Source organism: Eretmochelys imbricata, chromosome 8 (genome assembly GCF_965152235.1).
Source record: "Eretmochelys imbricata isolate rEreImb1 chromosome 8, rEreImb1.hap1, whole genome shotgun sequence".
Taxonomy (NCBI): Eukaryota; Metazoa; Chordata; order Testudines; family Cheloniidae; genus Eretmochelys; species Eretmochelys imbricata.
Genome location: NC_135579.1, coordinates 87,307,765 through 87,329,386, shown reverse-complemented (window position 1 = coordinate 87,329,386; position 21,622 = coordinate 87,307,765). Strand labels below are relative to the sequence as shown.

At 44.7% G+C, this 21,622-nt stretch overlaps 1 protein-coding gene across 1 annotated transcript in view; it reads right to left on the bottom strand.

Moving 5' to 3' along the window:
- ANKRD13C (ankyrin repeat domain 13C) overlaps positions 1–21,622 on the bottom strand; it is a 49,573-nt gene that overhangs the window by 27,265 nt on the left and 686 nt on the right. The window contains exons 2-4 of the mRNA XM_077825418.1: positions 9,783–9,824; positions 6,270–6,374; positions 4,315–4,400 (exon numbers count right to left, since the gene is read on the bottom strand). Coding sequence (XP_077681544.1) covers positions 4,315–4,400; positions 6,270–6,374; positions 9,783–9,824 — 233 coding nt within the window. The remainder of the gene's footprint in view (positions 1–4,314; positions 4,401–6,269; positions 6,375–9,782; positions 9,825–21,622) is intronic.

Genomic DNA, 21,622 nt, shown 5'->3' with positions numbered 1-21,622 from the left:
TGCTCACAGCTCTGTGAAGGAGCCGCCAACTAATGTCCCCGATGGGCCTCAGGACCAAGGTGGAATAGAGGCTGGCCCACCGGGGCTGCTCACCCTCCAAAGGTGGCAGGAGGTCCCTCCACTTTGTATCGGGGCTGCACACCAGGGTGTGGGCGTGAAGGGTGTGATGCGTGAGTGTGTATAGATGTTTCCGTGGCACGATTTGGAAGCTGACCAGCTGCAGTTCATGCAGCCGGCTCGCAGTGAAAGGGTGAGGGGTTTGTTGGGATCTACGGGGTAGGGGCCCAATTGAAAGCTCCAGCGGGCCTGGGGTAGAGGGTGGGCGGGGTGCGCCCTCGCGCCCGGCTCGATTGAGATAAGCCCGAGCAGCGGGCGTCAAGGCGGCCTTCACCTCCTGAAGTATGCGCCGGGGGGTACAAGGTCTGGAGAGCCCCATGCGCCGAGCAAGCGTCAAGGGATCCAGCCAGTCTCCCCGGTCGTAGTCCAGGAGGTCTCAGACTCTTGTGACTTCTGCCAGGTCCAAACTCTGGCACATCGAGTGGGACTCCGCCACCTGCAGACGAAGCTGGGTGTTGTATAGCAGGGGCTCCGCGAGGAGATCTGCTCCCACGGTGGCCGCCACGGACCAGGTCGCTGAAAACAGTTTCCAGGTCCGGAGGAGGTCCTGGTAGAAGACCGGCAGCCTGGAGAGGTCTTGCTGAAAACCTCTCGGACAGAGATAAAAGAGCTGCCGGTCGTATCGGAGCCCTTGGAAGCGGCGCAGGAAGGCGTGCGCCAGTATGCTCCACGTCGAACTACTTGCACTATAAAGGAGCCTCTGCAGGGCCTGGAGGCGGAAGACACAGACCTGAGTGTACAGACACTTCAGGCCCTGCCCTCCTTCCTTCAGGGGTAAATGAAGAACTCCAACAGGGGCCCAGTGCATTCCTGACCAAAAGAACTCTAGAATCGATGTCCGGAGGTTGGTCAGGAAACCCGGGGCTGGGACCAGGGTGTTGAGCCGGTACCAGAGCGTGGAGAGGACTAGTTAGTTAAGCACCAATGCTCTCCCTCGGAGGGAGAGACATTGGAGTAGCCTCGTCCCATTCCGGAGCCGCTCTATCACCCCGCCTTCTAAATTTTGCCAGTTCTCTGGCAGAGAAGGGTGCGTGGCAGAAAGGTAAACGCCTAGGTAGAGCAGTGGACCCGCGCTCCACCGGATGGTCTGAAGCGCGGGCGGGAGGGAGTTCACCCGCTGCCAGTCCCCCACCGCCAAGCCAGAGCTCTTAACCCAGCTGACTCGGATGGAGGAGGCTGCCGAATAGATGGCCTGGCAAGCCTCCACCCGCGCCAAGTCGCCCGGGTCTTGGACCATGAGGAGCACGTCATCGGCGTACGCCGACAGGACCAGCCGCAGCTTCGGCTCCCGCAGCACCAACCCTGTCAACCTCCTTCGGAGGAGACAGAGGAAGGGCTCGATCGCCAGAGTGTACAGCTGGCCCGAGAGGGGGCACCCCTGCCGTACTCCTTGCCCGAAGCTGACCGGTTCGGTCAGGGTCCAGTTGAGTCTAACCAGACACTCCGCGGAAGCATACAGCACCCGGAGAAAACTCACAAACTGAGGTCCGAATCCAAACGCCTGCAGAGTGCCCAGGAGGTACCCATGGTCCACTCTATCGAACGCCTTTTCCTGATCAAGAGACAGGAGGGCGAACGACAGACCGTCTCTATGCCTGAGTTCCAAAAGGTCTCGGACTAGAAATAGGTTGTCAAAAATGCTGCGGCCCAGGACAGCGTAGGTCTGGTCTGGGTGGATCACGTCCGCCATCACGGACCCTAGCCGCAGCAAGATTGCTTTCGCTACGATTTTGTAGTCCATGCTTAGGAGCAAGACGGGACGTCAGTTTCGTAAATTGCAGAGGTCCCCCTTCTTCGGCAACAAGGCGAGCACCGCTCGCCTGCACGAAAGAGGGAGGACCCCGCCCTGCAAAGACTCGGCCCAGACAGTGGCTAGGTCTGGGCCAAGGATGTCCCAGAACGCGTGGTAGAACTCCACGGTCAGCCCGTCCATGCCCGGAGATTTATTGGTGGGCATGCGACGGAGGGCTTCCGAGAACTCGGCCAGGGTGAGAGGCAGCTCTAGTCGGTCTCGGATGCCCACGCTGACCGTGGGGAGTTCCTCCCAGAGCACCCTGCAAGTGCCAGGATCGGTCGGATCCGGGGAGAAAAGGCTTGTGTAGAAGTCACAGGCCCTCCCACACATCTCCACCAGATCCGTGAGGGGGGTGCCATCTTCTGCTAGAAGGCAGGTGACGTGTTTCTTGGCCCCCCTTGTTTTCTCCAGGGCGTAGAAGAAACGGGAGCCGCGATCCATCTCTCGAAGGAGGAGGATGCGGGATCGAACAAAGGCACCTCGGGCCCGATGGTCCTCGAGGGCCCGGAGCTCCTCCCGCTTCTCCCGGCATGCTCCGCAGAGGAACGGGTCCTCGGGGCTGGCGGCCCAACGCCTCTCCATCTCTAAGACCTCCCGTTCCAACTGCTCTATTGCCGCATTTCTCCGTCGGCTGGTGCCCCAGGTGTAGTCACGGCAGAAGAGCTTGGCGCACACCTTCCCTAGATCCCACCATCGCCACGCCGAGGAAAAGGCACGCCGCTGCTCTCGCCAGGCCAGCCAGAACTCCCGGAAGGACGTCACGAAGCCCTCATCCTCCAACAGGCTGTTGTTAAAGTGCCAATAGGCCGCCCCCGGCCTCTCTGCACGGAGGGAGGCTGTTATGGTGGCTAGATGGTGGTCGGAAAAAGGGGCCAGCCGAATGTTGGAGGAGCGGGCTTGTGAAAGATGGAAACGGGATAAATAAATACGGTCCAACCGAGAGTAGTGTGACCGATGGGCCTCCACCTGGACAAAGGTGAATGTGGAAGTGTCATCTGGGTGGTGGTCACGCCAGACGTCCACTAGGGAGTGATGTTCAACTATTCCTTGGAGAATGTTCAGCTCGGCCCCTGAGCGGTCCTGCTCCTGGAGGGTGGTGTTAAAGTCCCCTCCCGGGACTAGGCACTTGTGAGAATCTAGGGTGCCGAGGAAGCTGGACACCTGCTGATAGAATTGCGGCCGCTTCGGGCTCATCGTCGGGGCACAGATGTTAACGAGGTTGACCACGAGCCCCTCCATACGGACTCGGAGATGCAGCAGGTGGCCCGGCATGGCCTCAGTGACCCCTAGCACCTCAGGCCGTAGGTTGGGGGAGAACAGGGTTGCCACTCCAGCTTGTCAAATTGCGAAGTGGCTAAAGTAGACCCCGTCCCCCCAGCTGTCCTCGGCGGTTGGATCCGTATGGGTCTCCTGCAGGAAAACCACAGAGTACCCCCCCCTCCCGAAGGTAAGAGAGCACCTGGGACCTGCGGAGAGCCATCCTACAGCCCCTAGTGTTCAAAGTTGCGATAATGAGAGGCGTCATGCGGAGGGCTGGGGGTTCCTTGTTGGCGGGGGTGTTCGCGGCCCCCAGCGGGTCGCGCAACAATCCATGACCCATCCCGTAAGTGAGTAAATCATCATGGAAGCTGCAGGCCTGCCCGTAGGCCGCGGCACCGTGCCTTCCTTTCCCTCTACCCTCCTTTATAAGGCCCCTTGTGGCCTGGAGGATTTGATCAAAGTCCCCCCATAACTGGAGAGCTAGCTGTACCCTGTTGCGGGAGCCATGGATGTCTTCTAAAAACTCCCACAATGCTTTTCGTAGCTCATGGGGGGTGGGGTTGCGATTTCCCGGTTATTCCCTGGTGGGGCTCTTGGTACAGCCTCGTGGTCCACTGAGGCGGGCAGGCAGAGTGCGGACCACCGATGGGGCGTCTGACAGGCTAAAGATATTAGGTCCATCTCAAGCCTTGGGGTAGAAGGGGACAGCGGAGGGAAGATTGCAGCTCCTAATGGATTGCGGCAGGAAAATGCAAAGGCTGCTCCTTGGGGGGAATCCGCAAAAACAGGGAAAGAAATAACCCCAGGGGCAGCAATAGCATTGCAGGAGGAGGTGGATAGGGCAGGGACAGGGGTGGGGGCGGGGGCAGAGGCGAGGTTCTGGGCTTCAGGAGGCAAGCAGCTGAAAGGTGGCACCTCCCGAGCAGATTTGAGGATTAAGGGGGGAGAAGGGGGCTCCCAGCTAGGCGCAGGCTCTGTGGTGAATTTGGCAGCCACGGCATCAGGTGGTGGACCACCTTCTGTACCGGGTTACGTGGTTTGAAATGGGCTCTGCTGCAGAGTGGCAGGGACATGATAGTGTGGCTCAGTGTCAACATCATAAAAGAATAATTGTCATTTATCAATAGTTTCCTTAAGCTTACCTCTTTGAGGGCTTTTAATAATCGAGGTCGCTTTTCTTCAACACTTTCCCTGGACTGCTGCTTCAGCTTCCTTAGGAGTGCTGTAACTAAACAGAAGTGTACCGTAAATCAAATATTTTGCTCAGATTGTGAACCCCTCAGGGCAGGGACTCATCTTCCAGAGCTTTTCAAATACTGAAAAATGTAAGCAAGTGTCTGTTTCATCAGACATTTTAAATATCTCATTTATATATATATATATATATATATATATATATATTATTTGAATCACAACAGCAAGAAAGCCTCAGTAATACTGCTTTGCAACAAAATCGGTATCTGTAAATTCATGGTAACATTTCTAGCTGCATCCCATTTTTGCTGGCACGCTACTGGACATGTGTCAGTGGAAGACATTAACATTTACTTCTGTGGGGAGACTCCCTCAGCACAGAGGAATGCCTTGTGTTTAAAATGCTGGTAGTATTTACAAACAAGCAGCAAAACATTAAGGGCATGGTTACACTGGAAACTTCAAAGCACTGTCACGGGAGCGCTCCCGTGTTTGAAGTGCGAGTGTGGTCGCGTGTGAGCGCTGGGAGACAGCTCTCCCACCGCTCCTGGTAATCCTGGTGATTTTTCACCCCCCTGAGCCAGCAAGTTAGAGCGCTATAAAATGGAAGTATAGCCAAGCCTTAAGTTGTGTGCTATGAGAAGCAGTAAAAAAAGCAAATAGTGCAGTACTTAACTGCTATCTACTAACAGGTGGCAATGGGCTAATTTTGACCCTTACTGCTTCACTTGAGAGCAGAATGGATAAGTAACTCACTCAACACAGTTTGTGACTTAGAACTTGTCTACACTGGCACTTTACAGCGCTGCAACTTTCTCCCTTTGGGGTGTGAAAAAACACCCCGTGAGCGCAGCAAATTTCAGCACTGAAAAGCACCAGTGTAGACAGGGCACCAGCGCTGGTAGCTAGGCCCCTCATGGAGGTGGTTTTTTGAGAGCGCTATATCAACCAAGTAATCAGCTAAGGTTTCTTACTCATTTGTCTCTCTCCCAGCGCTGTGCCGCGATTAAACAGCACTTTAACGTTGCCAGTGTAGACAAGCCCTTAGTGTGTCGTCGTCCTCCCCCCCCCACCCCGGGTCAGCAGAGAACCAATGACAAAAGTAGTATCCCACTGCCAGTGGTTACATGTTATCTGCACACACATTCCCCCCCATTAATCACAACTAGAAACTGCACTTGATGTATTTAACACATAGCTGGTTGATTATTAACTTTTAAGAGGCATTAAAATGTCCCAATGGTCCACAATGAAGGAATAGCAGAATGTGAGTGAATCACATTGCTACCTTGGTTTATGATTTCACTCTTATTTAGAAAAGGTCAGTTTGTGGTTTTCACATTCACTGAAAAACAAGGTCTTAAACATACTTAATTTCGGTCTTCATTTCAATACAGTTTATCTTACTACCATTCTGGTGCTATCAGGACTAGGAAAACTGTTTAGCAGAGATATTAATTAACAGGGCTTTTAATAATCAAACAGAAAGGACAGAAAATGCATTTTAAAACACCACAGTGTCCAGGGTAGACAAAGGCAGTAGCATTTTAAATAAATGTTAACTAGTTGCAGTCAACCTTAGAGGGAGCCTTAACAACCAATTAACACTGTCTTTGTCTACAGGAGGTGCCAAGTAATACACTTCATGACAGCTAAACAGACTTCATTTCCTAGGCTAAGTAAGGTTTCAGAGTAACAGCAATGTTAGTCTGTATTCGCAAAAAGAAAAGGAGTACTTGTGGCACCTTAGAGAGTAACCAATTTGATGAAGTGAGCTGTAGCTCACGAAAGCTTATGCTCAAATAAATTGGTTAGTCTCTAAGGTGCCACAAGTACTCCTTTTCTTTTAGGCTAAGTAAGACCTTTGTTTACATCAACCAAGTAATCAGCTAAGGTTTCTTACTCATTTGTCTGTCTCCATAGCTGATGGCTTCTGCAAGAGGACTCCATCCCTGAGCATTTTTCACCTTTACTGGAGCATTGTGGGCCAAAAGTAAGTGTGCACATTCTGTAACAGAACAAGTTTATTTATTTAGAGCAAACACTATAGTTTTCTTTAACTATTCTGTAAGGGGTCATCAAAAATAACCCTTATTCCTCTTCCCTTCAGCTGTCAGGTTTTATAGGGAAAAAAGCTTGTGACAGTCTTTAGATGGTAATAATTAATCGTCCTTTCCGGAGAAAAGCAGTTGAGATGGGCTGGAACTGTTGCTGTTAAAGTCTGATCCAGATTTCCCCCCCCCCCTTCTCTCTCTCGCAAGCGCACACACACAAAATAACAGCAAGGACAGAAAATGCAGCTTCTGTCTCTGGTGATGACTCGTAAATGTTTCTTATTTGCAATCTCACTGCTAGAGAAACATGGGCACAGCACCGATCTTATCAGCTACTCTGAGACTTGGCAAACTTGTACTAGTGTCAGGCTGGCTGTTTAAAACATTGCTGTTAACTGCCCCCTAGTCACAGGCTCACTGCAGTGCTGAGAAACAGACAGACTTGGCCAGCTAAAACTTTTATTAAACAGAAGGCACAAAATAGAATAGAAAAGAAAAGGTGGGAAAGAAAAATGACATGAGAGTGTGGGGTGACAGCGGGAACCAAAGTCTCATATTCCAGGTGGTGTTCAGAATGCAGACAGAGCCACTGGAGGTGAATGTCATCTAAGTCCCCCTTTCTCTCTCTGATCAGATCTGATCAGATCATCTCAGAATTAGGCTGACTGAGACCTAATGGTGTCAAAGTGCATCCCAGGGTACCAGGAGATGGTGAGGGTGGCAGCCATAATGGTACAGATCACTCCTTTCAGTTCAACCTCCTCTCCCCATCTGCAAGTAGGAGCAATGGGTGAAACAGCCAATCGCTAATTTTGTTCACAAATCAGATCTAGTTTCCAATGCATCAGTTTCACAAAAATAGTGTGTCACTCTTGATGACCAGGAATTGTCAAGACTATAGCTTTCTCTCGCCTCAAAAGCTATAAAAAGGGCATTGGTTAAGAGAGAACTTTGCAATCTACTGAATTACCCAGACCACTTTCTCTAGACCCCTGAGGTTTTCTTTGTCCCATTCAAGTACTGACCAGGCTCAACCCTGTCTAGCTATAGAGATTTGAAATCACATCTCATGATTGAGAGCATACCCAATTTAATTTAAAACCAAAACAGCTAGTTTCTTCAAACTGATATTGTTCAAACCATCATTTTACATTTACTCAAGATGCAGAGACTGTACACAAACAGAAAGATTAACTGCATTGTGCCTCTAATGTCTATTGATCTAAAACCCAGATTCCCAATGGGCATACTATCATGTTCTTGATGGTTATGCTTCTAAAGACATCTGTCACTTCTGGATGATAGAGATTTCTCTGAGTTCACTTAGCTGATGTGTTGAGCACATCCTCTTGCCTTAAAAGCAGTCTTAGGAGATAAGAATCACAGGTACCCACCTCTTACATATAAGCTTCCAGTTTAACTGGTACACCAGCAAAAGCCTGCCAAAATAACTATGATAAATGTTTCAATGGAAAATTTCCAGGGTGTCTTAGTGACAGCACAATGCTAACGTCATTTGAACCATATTCTTAGTCTTATGCTCCAAAAGGAGCATCCTGAAAAGGAATTCTTTCCAGTTCTACTACAATGCCCCTACTGTCCAAAATAAAAGGGAAGCAGAAATGCTCTTAAAATGGGTCTGGTTTCACTTTGGTTGGAACTATGATAGCTATCATGCAATATATACTTTAAAATGGACAAAGGCTAATTGTGTTATGTTTGCCATTTCTCATTATTTACAACAGACACTTTGGGGTCATTTACAGGCAGTATATATATTGAGAAGAGCTACTAGACACATATATAAAAATGAAATTGAGAAACTAATTTTGCCCTTGGTTTTCAGAAGCTGAAAAAATATTTTTAAAAGCATTCACACTTCAATAGCATAGTCACACAGTTCATACAGCCTCCTCCTTCTACTTTCTACCCTTAATTTTGCTTTCATTATTTACTCAAACCTATGTTTGAGGCTTCTCTCCCATTAGCATTCCATGTGCTTAAATGATTAAATACCACAAACAGGTGCAATTATGATGTGTTATACAAACACCAAACAAAGAAGATTAAAGTTATGCAGTCACCTGGTATATGAGAGCCTAGAAATCATGATCTAATGGACAGAGCACAAGGCTATGAGCAAAGCATTCTTGAGTTTAATTCATGCTATGATTTGCTATGTGGCCCAGGGCAAGTCACAAACTTTAAAACGGTGACAATACCTACCTACACAGGGATCTTGTGAGGATGAGTCAACATTCATGGAGCATTGATTATTAACAATGCAACCCAGTGTTCAACTACCAAAAAAATTCTTCTTTAAAGACATAACCAGATCAAACTTTAGAAATTGATTTAATTTTAAAATTGCCAAACTGCACTGATATTTACTCAAATAATGGTAGAGGACATAACTATCTAGAAACAGGCTGGGTTAACACCCATTTATCCCACTGAGATTATCTTAGTATACAGTGTACTATTTATGGGGGAAACTTTGATAAAAAGCTTCCCTAAGAAATTTTGGGCTACCTGTCACATACAACATCTTCAGATGTTGGTATCAACAATTAGTACACATGTATAATGGGATTTTAAAGCAACTAAAAGGTTAATTTCACCCAACCTACCTAAAAATGATCAAAAGCATTAATCTCAGCTGGTCCTTGATTTTTTCCCCTAGTTTTGTTTTGTTTTTTTTTTAAACAAGAGTTTCCCCTCTCCTGATTTCTGATATACAAGAAGACAGCTGGGAAAAACACCCTGGCGTCTGTTGCTTAGCTAACTCATGTGAAGCAGCCCACCTGTTTCAACAGTCCTTCCTCTTCCTGTTCCCCTGGAGAGGTTTAACTATGCAAGAAGAAATGGCAGCACCTTTTCCCACCTGCTAGGAGGACTACTTCCTGTCTTAGTTCAGGGTGAAGATGGAAAAGCACCTCTGGTCATGCCTTTTTTCCTCTCACCTTTCTAATTCTATGACCCTCCAAGTCTCACTGTTTTCTGATAGCTCTGTAAGAAGAGGAAAGCCTTCTCCACCTATTCTCTAACTAGACTCTCAGAAGAGTGCCCAGTGAATGCCCACCTATTATAGCTCATTTTCCTGTTTCCAAAGACCTCCAACCTGCTCCCATTCATCCCTCTGCTCCCTCCTACAACCGTGGTTTCGGCATCTTTACCCCCAGTCTCTCAAGTTTTTTTCTATTCTGATGTATCCTCTTTTTTTCCTGAAAAGCCTCCTCAACTTGTAACTGAACACATTCAATTAAAATAGTTTTTTTACGTCAACTTTTTGAACCATTTCTCTTCCCTAAAATCTTGAGAGAAATCTGAGAACATATGATACTTAAAGTAGTTTTACCAACCTTTATGTCCCAACATCACAGCAAGATGTAACGGAGTGTTTCCTGCAGTGGAAAAAAATGGAAATCATTAGATTCACAGTACGAGAATCCATGAGAGACTTTCTTCAGGAGTTGGCTCTTGTGTCTCAAGGAAGGCTCATAAGTAACTTAATTTTAACAATGTGAAAATGTAACCTATGATACCATAAATATATAAAAGTTATAAGGTTATTCTTTTTTAATGAATGATTCCTTTGATACAAAAACTGTAAGGTGTTAATATACATCAACATCAAAAGTGTTTCAAGAAGAGAGTTTTCTGTATCATTTACACCTTGAAATTTACTTCTAGCAATTCAAACAGGAAAAAAAAGTCTGATTCTATTTTTAGGAAAGTAAGAACTATAGCCCAAACCAAAGAACTATAGCCCAAACTTATTTGTTGAAAAGTCTCAAATCTTATCAAGAATAGCAGATCTAGGGCAACAACTACACAAAGTTATTCTGATAAAATTTTAAAGAGTATGTGTGATGCTGCCAAACAAGGTGCCAGATCATGCTAAAGCCCCTAGGCCTCCCTGAACGCTGACAAATGCATAGCTGGAAATCAGTCTGGTTCACCTGTGTGTTAGTACTGTTACAATAGACGTTAAGTTTATAAGAATGTGTTTAGACTTTATGAAATGCTTGTAGGAAGCAATACTAAACCAGTTTTACTAGTATGGAATTAGACAGCTAGTGAAATGTAATACTCCACCCTTCAGTATAAAGGCCATGCGACTGGTTAGAGCAGAGGTCCCCAAACTACGGGGCACACCCCCATGTGGGCACAGAGAAACATTTGGGGTGTGCGAGGAGGGAGCACCACCCAGCTCCACTCCTGGTCTGTGCCTGGAGTCTTAGCTGCCCTGGCCCTCTTACCACGTCCCCTCCCCTCCCTGAGCCTCGGTGGGGGGAGGGACACGACAGGATAATGGCGGGGGGGCGAGGTAAAAAGCTTTGGGACCACTGGGTTAGAGCAATATCTGTTATTTTTAAATTATATATATTAAACCTCCTTTAACATGTAACAAAAAAAGTCTCTGTGGTCAAACAAACAGTTAGACCATCAACAACACTTGATAAGTCTCAAATCCACATAACTTCCTACTTTGGGATGAGGGGAGGGGAGGGCAGGGGAGACAGTATTGCTAAAGGCAGTCAATCCTTCAGGTTACTTAAAAGGCTTAAAATAGACTCGTCACTAGATACTTTACAAGAAAGCATAAGAATAAACTGCTACTAAAGAACTGGAATAGCAAGTACAACATTTCCAAAGAAAAAGGGAAGAGAGAACTGTAATTAGACCTCTGGACAGTTCCAACAACAAAATAAACACAATTGTAATTTTAAGTATTAAAAATTCCCAGTTCTAAATTTACACTTTGACAGGGATTTCTTAAGTATTGAAAAATACCAGGGTAAGGAAGATACATTACCTTGAGTGCCTCTAAATATGCCACTATATACATTATTATGCATACAAAATTTCCCCTACTATGTTGCAGAGTGTAGATTCTAAGTGCAGGCACTGGAAATGTTTACCTTCTAGAAAGGCAATGATCTTTATAACCCTTTGAGACACTCTACACCCCAAGGGAATGCCCCGTAACCCCCAAATTCATCATTTGTATATAACTGTGATATTGCATATAAAGCATGCCTTGTAAGGTATCACGGGAAAAGTTACAATCTGCTGAAACCCACTGTTCCATCTAAATATGTACATCATTAATGCATATGAAGTTATGAGATTGTGTTGTATGGTTCTCACTAAAATATGCTGTGGGTCTGCAAAGCGCCCAGATACTAGCTCCCCAAAGACAAAACTAGGGGGATAACCAATGACTGGACAGGTGTTCAACAGCCATTATCCACCAAGGCAGCTACAATGCAATGAGTCACTTGCACAAGGCCACACCAGGAGAATCACTCAACCTTGCCTAGTGGTGACTCAGTAATGCCCACCAGACATGCCTGGATTTGTGTTCTCCAAGCACATGTAGTAAGGGTATAAAACAGAACACAGGGGCCTCATGCTTGGCCTTTTTTCCTCCCCCGACCTATGCTGCAAGCAACAAGGACTCTCAGAAGACTAAAGACTCCAACAGAGGACACTAGCCCAGGTCTGAAATATGAACTGCAATATCCAGTGGGCTGAAAAAAACCCGCTTAATCTAGATGTTGCCCAGTCTCATAGGGTTGAGAGTTTAGACGAGGGGTCTCAAACACGTGGACTGCGGGGCTATTTCCTTCAGGCCACCAAGCTCCCCGCCCCCCACCTACCTCCGGGCTGGGGTGGGCAAACTGCAGCCCGCGGGCCAAGATTGCCCCCCCGGCGCCGCAAGCCCCGCACTGCTCCCAGCACCATGTCCGTACGGGGCGGGGCAGGGGGAGGGGCACACAGAGGGCTCCATGCGTTGCTTCCAGGCACTGCCCCCTGCAGCTCCCATTGGCCGGGAACAGGGAACCGCAGCCAATGGAAGCTTCGGGGGAGGTACCTGGAGGAGCAGCATACGGAGCCCTTTCCGCGCCCCCCCGCCGGAGCAGCAGGGACGTGGTTCTGGCTGCTTCCTGGAGTGGAGCAGAGTGGAGCGGGGCCAGGGCAGGCCCCAACTCCCTGTCCTGAGCCCCCTCCCACATCCCACACCTCTCCTGCACCCCAACCCCCTGCTGCACTCCACACCCCTCCCTGGGGGTAGGGAGAGGGCGGAGTTCAGGTGGGAACTTCGGGGAAGGGGTTGGAGTGGGGGCATGGAAGGGGTGGGGGCGGGGCCGGAGGCAGCAAGGGGAGGGTGTCAGTAATGCAGCCCTCGGGCCAATGCACTAGTCTTCATGTGGTCATTTGAGTTTGAGACCCTGGTTTAGACTATGTGCTTATATTTTATTTTGGTAACCACTCTGACTTTTTGCCTATCACTTATAATCACTTAAAACCTATCTTTTGTAATCAATAAACTTGATTAACTCTTTATCTTTAACGGCGAGTTTGTCTGAAGTGCTTGGTAAATCTGCTCAGGTTTTCAAAAGCTGGTGTATATCCACTTTCCATTGATGAAGTGGTAAGCCAATTAATAAACTTGCATTGCTCGAGAATGAAAATACTTCCCTATTTTTCTTATTGCTATACACATTTTAGTGAGAGTAGAATTATACTATCTGCTCAAGAAAGGGTCTTGAGCAGCGCAAGACGGTATATTCCTAGGGTACAAGGCTGGGAGAATTTGGCTGGTGACTCTCTCTGAGATTCATGAGTGACTCTGGGAGCATTCATTCAATCTAGCTGGGTGTGGGGCTCCACATGCAGTTGTACTGAACAGTAACCGCACCTGGATGGGTTTGTGCTTGTTACTAGCAAAGCATTGAGAGAGACAACCCAGGCTGGAGAGTTAAGGGGTCACAGCGCTCTCACAGTCCCAGGCTGCACCCCGGAGATCCTGTCACACCCTTAACCTCCCATACTCCATCACCCTAGCTCTACTATAGCTAATTCGGATTGTAGTATCCTCTGGGTAGGTGCCTCACAACTATTTTTTTTTTTGGGGGGGGGGGGGGGGCTGTCAAGTATCACACTCACCTATGAAGCTGTATAACCAATACTCTAAATACACTGTGTTGATCTAACAGGCTCCTGGAATCTCAAATAGCTGAATAGTATTTATAAAGCTTTGCAGAATGATCAAGATGATTACACCAATGAGTGCCAGCAAAATGCCTATTAAAAAAAGGGATGCAACAATAGTTCAGGTCTCAAATGTAGATTCTAAGTAGTTTATAAAACTTAATAATAATAGAAATTTTCCACTAATTCGAAGTCAACACCTTTTTTCATTGAAATTTAATGTCCTCCAACAGTGTTTGCTACCCAAATATCGCACTTTGTTAGTGCATAAGAACTAGAAAGGGAGACCAAGAAAAAAATACTTCCCTATTTTTCTTTTTGCTATACACATTTTAGTGCCAGTAGGTCTCAGCACTTTGCCAAGCTATAACAAAATGAAAACTAACCAGAGTCTTACTACTTTACATAAGTGCTATTCAGAACTCTGACCAATTTCATTCTATCCGTGACTGAGAAAGCTCTCAGCAACAGATGCAGTCACTGGACATAGTCAGCAGGGAAATGGACTTAAAAAATAAATTAAAAGATCATGGAAGAGTAGAGTAGAGCCTCAGTCAGGGACCAGGATTGTGCTAGGCACTGTACAAGAACATAACAAGTGGGGTCCCTGCCCCAAAGCTCTTGCAGACCAACTATAAGACAACAGAACAGGTTGATAGGACAGATGAGGGACAACAAGGAAAAAATGAGATATACACATTACATTAGCCAGGAAGCTAGAGGAGTGGTAAAGTAACAGATTCTCAACGGTCATTACAAAAGTCAGAAGGTTCTAGTGTGAGGAAAGTCTGGGGTAAGAAAAGAGAAAGTTCTCCTTTTTCCCCAGCAGCCAATTTATCAGACAGAGGCTGAAGTTCCTTAAGCAAAATCCAGGAACAGTACTCTAATAGGAATCCCAGCACCCTCACCTTTGACAGCAATTTGTTCAGAAAAATATCTTTGCTTCTCACCTGGGCATTGCCTTTGAACAATAAGGCCACCATTCTTTCACATTGGTCCTTAGTCTTCTTTCCATTAGCTGCCTGGCCTATGTTTCTGTGAGTAGAGGAGCATGGAGGGAGAGAACACTAATGGGATAAGTTAGAAAAAGTTTGGTAGAGGGGGAGAGTTATGAAGGAGAGAAGTAAAGGGAAAATGGGGAAACAGTACAAAGCACAACATAGGAAGACACAGAAGGTAATGAAGAAACATTGTGATCTATTATGAGAAGAGTGAAAGCAAATGGAAAGGTAGTATAAAAGCAAGAAATGCAGGTTACATTGTAAAAAAATTATATCGATACCTAACAATGTAGAACATTAGATGAAGTGCACAAACAGGACATTATTTTACTACTGTAAAGTGAAAAGGGGTTGCTCGAAGATGGGATAGGAGTCTGCTGGCACAGGAATCTTCCACACTGAACAACAGTTGAGAATTTGTTTTTAAAAGCCATGGTACTAACACCTTAACATTCAAAAGTATGTTGATATATGGCCAAATATTGAGGGCCTTAACTCACCCTCCCATCTTTTATTTTTTAAATCAAGCCCATTAAGTTAGATTGTTAGTTTCCTAAACTTATTTAAGAATGTGAACATACTGCTTAAAAGTGCAAGGAATATTTACTTGAAAAATGCTTTAGTTTGGAATTAAACATTCATAATACTATATTATGCACACAGCACTAGTAAATGAATTAAATCAGACAAAAGTGCTTTTTTAAATGTTAAAAATACTGAAGCATCTTCTACACAATTATCACAGGATAAGACACTCTCAAAAGGGGCTGTGGTGATGAATCGGTCTGAAGAGGGCACAAGGGAAGAGGCTGTGGAGTAGAGTAGTATTTCAAGAATATAATATCAAAAAAGACATGGCTGGCCCTGGACCGGATTACGCCAGTAGGGGCACTGAGGTTGAGACAGCTTGAAAAGATAGCAAGAAATTTTTATACTCGTTTGCCATTTCAAATGCAAGTTCAATCATATGACTAATGGAATGATATGAAAAACAAACTGACTTATTAAAATTGAGTCATGGGTCCTGAATAAGCTACATTGTAGAAACAGCCAAGAGAGCACTGAAGACCAAAAATAAAACAAAAGCTCATGCATGTTGTAAGGTTTTACTTAGAAAAATGCTTTACATAACAGCAAGAAGGTGTGTAAAATTGTTCACTTGTTATTGCCTGAATGTAAGTGTTCATGCAAGGTTCTGGGTGGTAGTCCTAAGAGCTGAAGTCTTCTATTTTGTTCACCACAACACAAGTTCAGTACAGGAAATGGCAAACTTTTCCCATGCTTCCCAGTCAGTGTTCTGACCTGGAAAGACCTCACCTACTGTTGAAAGGAGATGTCAACCAACAACATGATTAAAACATTTATATTGTGGTAGCACCTGAAGGCCACAGCTAGGTTTGGCCCTATTTTACACGACACTGTACAAACACAAAAGTGACTGTCCCTGCCCCAAAGAGCTTAATTAACCCAAGAGATCCTGTTTCTCCCTCCCTTACCCCAAATATGGATTTCTTAAGTAAACTTAAGCCTAAAGGATCTGAAAACAAAATTAGAAGCAGAGGATAACTCAGCAATCAATGGATCCTAAGACTCAGCAGATACAGATGAGATAAGTTTCCCACTAGGGAATGAAAAAAAAAGCAAGAAGCAAGTTTTGAGTCCCAGAAACTAAAATACTTCAGCTCTGTATCAAAAAGAGTGAACACATGTAAATTATGACCTGATCGAAACAGAACAAGGTGTGACCAATGACCTGAAAGAAACTAAGAATTCGGTTTGATTTCGCATGAACAATGGAAAGATGATACAAAAATCCTTGATTGTAGTAACAACCCATAGAAGAACTAAAGAAAGTAAAGTTCAAGATAGAAACTTGCACCCAGTGACAATACACACTTACAACAATGTTTTAACGGAAGGGCGTCTAACAAATATTCCCTCCGCCCTAAAAAAGGAGAATAACTATTTCAATACGAACTATGAGTGACTAGTTTGTAACAGATTATCACTGAAAACCAATCATGGCACAACTTTTTGCAGAGCACCTCCACTAGCCAGTTTAGCCTAATCTAAGAAACCTACAGGGCCTGACTTTGGCTTGTCAGCAATCCTAGCATACAACAGTCTTATTGAATTCCATATTAAATGTGCGAGTCACCTTAGGCTTATTAATTATGGCACTGAAAATAAGGCTTCTCAAGAGTATTATCAAATATTATGTCTAGGGAAGCTATAATATAGATTTTTAAAAAAATAGTGTTAGGATTGCTACAATCTAATTACAACTAAATTAAATTACAACTACAGTTGACAACTAAAAGTCTAAAATTTTACCCATTTTTAGAAATTCTAATGCAAAATTAGTAGCAATCAGAAACCATCTGTAACAGCCATGTAGTAAGATTAACTTTTCTTACTCTTACTTTTTGTACACCGTAAATTATGACACGACTAAAACCAGCTTTTTATGATACTTTACTGTAAGAAATTTTGATTTAATGCTATTAGAGCACTAACATATGCAACACTATTGTAAAATCTGTGTTATAAGAGAACCCCTTTTATAATAGAATCCATTCTACAACAGAAGCACCACGCAAGTCACTTATGAAATAGGAAGTTACTGTAAAAGGCTGTAAGACCTTGCTTTTTACAGTGATTGATATCACATACACGAAAGGACAGAGATTAAGCAGCCTATTACTGGAGTAATACAAAAAGAGGAAATGAAAGTAGTACAATGTAGTATATATAAATAAAGAAGGAGGAGCCTCATGCAACATCCTTGGACTTGATGCAATTTAGAAGAAGCAGGAGGTATGTTTGGAAGAGAATGAAATACCAAACCCGTGACAACGTCATAGTATGCAGTATTGTTGTAACTGTATTGATACCACAATATTAGAGAGAAAGGTGGGTGAGGTAATATCTTTTATTGGACCAACTTCTGTTGGTGAGTCAAACAAGCTTTTAAGCTTACAGAGCTCTTCTTCAGGGTCAGTTACTTATGGAAAATACAGACTATCAATGATCAGGTTCATTCTCATTCCACACTTCACTTTTGCAGCCACCACCTTAGTTTGTCCTAAAAACTGTCATGTATACCATGCATCTGATGCCACAAGTTCTAATTAATGTTGCCAGCTTTGGAAAATAAGCCACTGGATCATTATAGTTTTGCAACTATTAAGGGTCTGACATGCATAAGAAGTCAATTTGTACTAACAGCTATTTAAATGATTATGAAAACGTCAAGTGGCTGTTGTGTGTATTAGTGCAAGAGTTTGGAAAGAGAGAAAATCAAATTAGTTTGCAACCTGTCACCATAAAACAATTGATGACAGACCAGATTAAGAGACTGAAGTTCACTAGATATTGAGTTTTTGCACATTTAGGATCAGACTTTCACTGGGGGCTCATCCAAGCTAGCACTAGTGCACATGCATGTTTTAAACGTGTTTTAGGTTCCAGGGTTTACATGCACAAAACATTTTTATAAGCACATATGCAAAATCCAGCACCTGTACAAGCAGAGATTCAAAGGCTCTAGCTGCAAGTGTTTGTACACTTTTGATTCACTATTATGAAGATGATGGAGTCTAAAAACCAAATTAATGGTTTTCATGGAACAGTTAGTACAAAAATCCAACTTTTCCCTTAACATGATGCCACAATGCATATACAAACAGCCATAAAGCGAGTGTGGACAACAAGCTTCTGACAACAAATGAAGCTCTTTTGGTATAGTAAAACCTATCTTACACAACTATCCAAGGAACCAGAAAGAAAGTTACTTAGAGTCTGTAAGGCTGAATAAAGTTGTAGATTAAAATTTGTATATATAGAGTCATCCTCCCTAGAGGCACGTGCAGATCTTGTAAATGCAGGCAGATCCCTTCCCCTTCTTCCCTGCCATTTTTCCAGATTTATCCTCTATTTGTTTAATCGGAAAACTTCAGGTTTAAGATAATACTGGTATTTTAGGGACCTTGATCAGGCTTTGAAAGTCCAAACCTTATGAATTAGGGAAGGAGGCAAGTCTTTGCCATTGCTCTTGTACATCTAGAAACTGTATTCTATTAGACTACATCAGTAGGGCAGTAGTACATTTGTTTACATTATGATAGCTGTATCATAGCAAAGGAAAGATTTTTTATTTAAAAACAAAATGAAGAATTTGCAAAGTGTACATCACAAGTTACAGGCCCTACACTTGCATTAAAAAAGAAATCCTCATATTTCCCCCCACATATCCTATTTTTTCCTATCCACAACTTTACAGAATCTTTTTGGAGGATTTTTGTTTGCAAGAGTTTACATTACAATCACTCATCCAGAGTGTCCTTCAGCTGGGAAAAAACTCTGCTCAAATCCTTCCACTCAAGTCTTAGAGCATGCGTGGAAGTGATTTTTCAATCACTTCTGACTATTTTAAAGTTTTTCCCCAGCCAAAACTGATGAATGTCCAGAGGTGAATTTGCACAAACATAGATCGTCGGCAAGTTATGAGCATGTGAAAAGATGTTACATATTGGAAGCTTTTACAGCCTTACACTACAATGCAGCTCACTAACCTGTGTTTACATCAATAGTTTCAGGATGAAAGGCTTCAATCTCTGCTGTTGTGGGGCAGAAGGAGGGAGAGAATGAATTCTACTTTTGCAAAGAGATAGAAAAATCATAGTAAGCAAGTCTATCGCTAACTGCCAGGTTCCACACAAGACTACCACAAATAGAGATAGCAGAAGAATAGTGTCAGGGAATCCACTTGGATAAGAAGTAGGAAAGAATCTGGCCCCAAAGGATCTATCCTGACAAACCGTAATAGGAAAGCTTGAAAGGAATTCACTATAAAGGGGGTGGCAAGATGATGAGGGCCTCACCACAGTGGAAGGGAGATTGGTTCAGTAAGAAGAACTGGCCGTAATTATTCTTCTACTCAACCCCATGGCTTCTGGCTAATCCAGTGCTTCTGGATGAGAGGACGGCCTCCTAGGGAAGCAATATCCCCAGGATTCTCCTCCAAATTCTGAACTGTCCCAATCCCACCAGTCCTTAAAGTGGGCATGCAGTAGCTGTACTCCTATGTTCACCTCTTTTACAGGATTATAATAAATTTGGTGCAAAGTATGCCTTGTGAGGTATCATTTGAAAACTCATAACTTGCTGATCATTATTGTCCAGGTAAAGTATGTGTGGCAACTTTGCATGTAAAGTTACAGGAGTCCTCTGTATGCTATTACTCGACATGTTCCAAGTCTGGGGGGAGCACCCAAAACCAGTTCCCCAGAGACAAAAGGCTATCCAGTGCCTCAGCCAGGTATCATCAAAACCAAATGGACCATCATCTGGTTAAGTGGCAATACTTTGGCAGGAAAGAGGATGTGGGTGAAAATCTACATCTTGACAAACGAACAGCTGGGGGTTCCAATCCACATAGGCTGTCTCCTGAACCACAGCAGGAGATGATTCGCAAACAAGAGAAAGAGCTAGAGAGAGGAGATGAACCAAATTATTTCTCCTTTCTCTCTACCCACGGCATCCAAAACACCTAAAGAATAAAGGAAACAGCTTTGGACTTGGGGAGGGATCCTGAATGAAAGGTTCAGCCAGTAAGAATGCTAAAACATGTGGTGAGAGAGACCTTTGCTTTGATTTCACTCTAGCTTGTTAAGTTAGGCATTAGTTGAGATTTACTTTTATTTTCTTTTAACCAATTCTGACTTTTATATTTCGTTACTTATAATCACTTAAAATCTATCTTTCTCTAGTTAATGAACTCGTTTTATTGTTTTATCGAGACAAGTGTGTTTGGATTGAAGTGTTTGGGAAGCTCCATTTGGGATAACAGGATTTGTGCACATCGTTTTCTATTAATAAAATGATGGACTTTATATGAGCTTGTATTATCCAGAACAGTGCTGGGCAGTACAAGAGGTACATTTCTGGGGGAAAGTCTGGGGCTGGGAATTTGCTGGTGTTGCTCTGCAGTGTGATGCAAGGGTTACTGGCTGTAGCCCTCTTGCAGTATAATTTAATGAGGGAGACTGTGGCTTTGTCAACACTGGACTGAATAATAAAGACATTTATTGTTCGGGGTGTGAAAAAAGCCACCCACCTGAAAGAGAAAAGTTTTGCCGACGAAAAGCTTTGAAGTGGTTTGTCAAAACTACCACCGCTTGTTGGGGGTGGAAGTTTTCTGTCTGAAGGAGAGCTCTCTTGCCAACAGTGGCTACACTGCATGCCTTTTAGCAACACAGCTGTAGCGGCACAGCCATGTCGCTAAAATGCGTGCAGTGTAGACAAACCCTTAGTATGACCAGACCAGGACTGGTAGCTCTCACAGCAAAGCAGTGTAAAAGGCAAGTTAGACAACTGAGAGGGGACAGCTGTTCATCAGTCCAGATTGTAATGTAATGTCACAGGGTGTCTGAATAAAGAGTCTCCCCCCCCAGAGTATATGGGGAAGAAAATTAAGAAACTCACTGTCATCTTTCTGACTGATTCTGTAGTTTCATATATGGGAAGGTTTTTTCCCCCAGAGAGGGGAACGGAAGCCAAGATAATGTATCACATAGGTAAATGGGAAGGAATGGGGGGGGTCTCTCTATAAGCAGAGTGGGGTGGAAATATCTCCCCACCAATCCATCTGATGCATCCCATGGATGCAGATCAATGCTGAGAGCCTCATCCAATGGAGAATGGGATAGTGGGGAACCTTCCCAAGACCTTACCAGGGTTTATCATATAAACCTTTGCCCTGGGTGCAGATCACTGTGGAAAATTTCCTCCTAGAAAGTACTGGTAGTTGGGCAGGGGAGAAAATGGAAGGGAAATGTCTCTCCCTGGCACTGTGGTTATCATTCTGCACTATGCTCCCAGCTGTGGACCACCGTTTGGGGGAGCTTCAAAGAAGAACCACCCACTATGATTGCTTTTCTGAGGTGCAACCCCAAGAAATGGGAAACGTGGCTGTCCTTCTGACCAAATGTCTGGGGTCTGGATGAGGGGGTTCCTGAAAGTAACTTGGGAAGCAACCTATGGCACACTGCTCATGGCCATCTTTCTGGGAGATGCCCTGGCTGTAGATGACAGATGGGTCGGTTCGGGAGGGTGCACCCACTGGGCTAGCGGGGAATTCCCAAAGAAAGTGGTCAGCCAGCCTGTCCTTCTGGCAGCTCGAGGGCGGAGCACAGGGA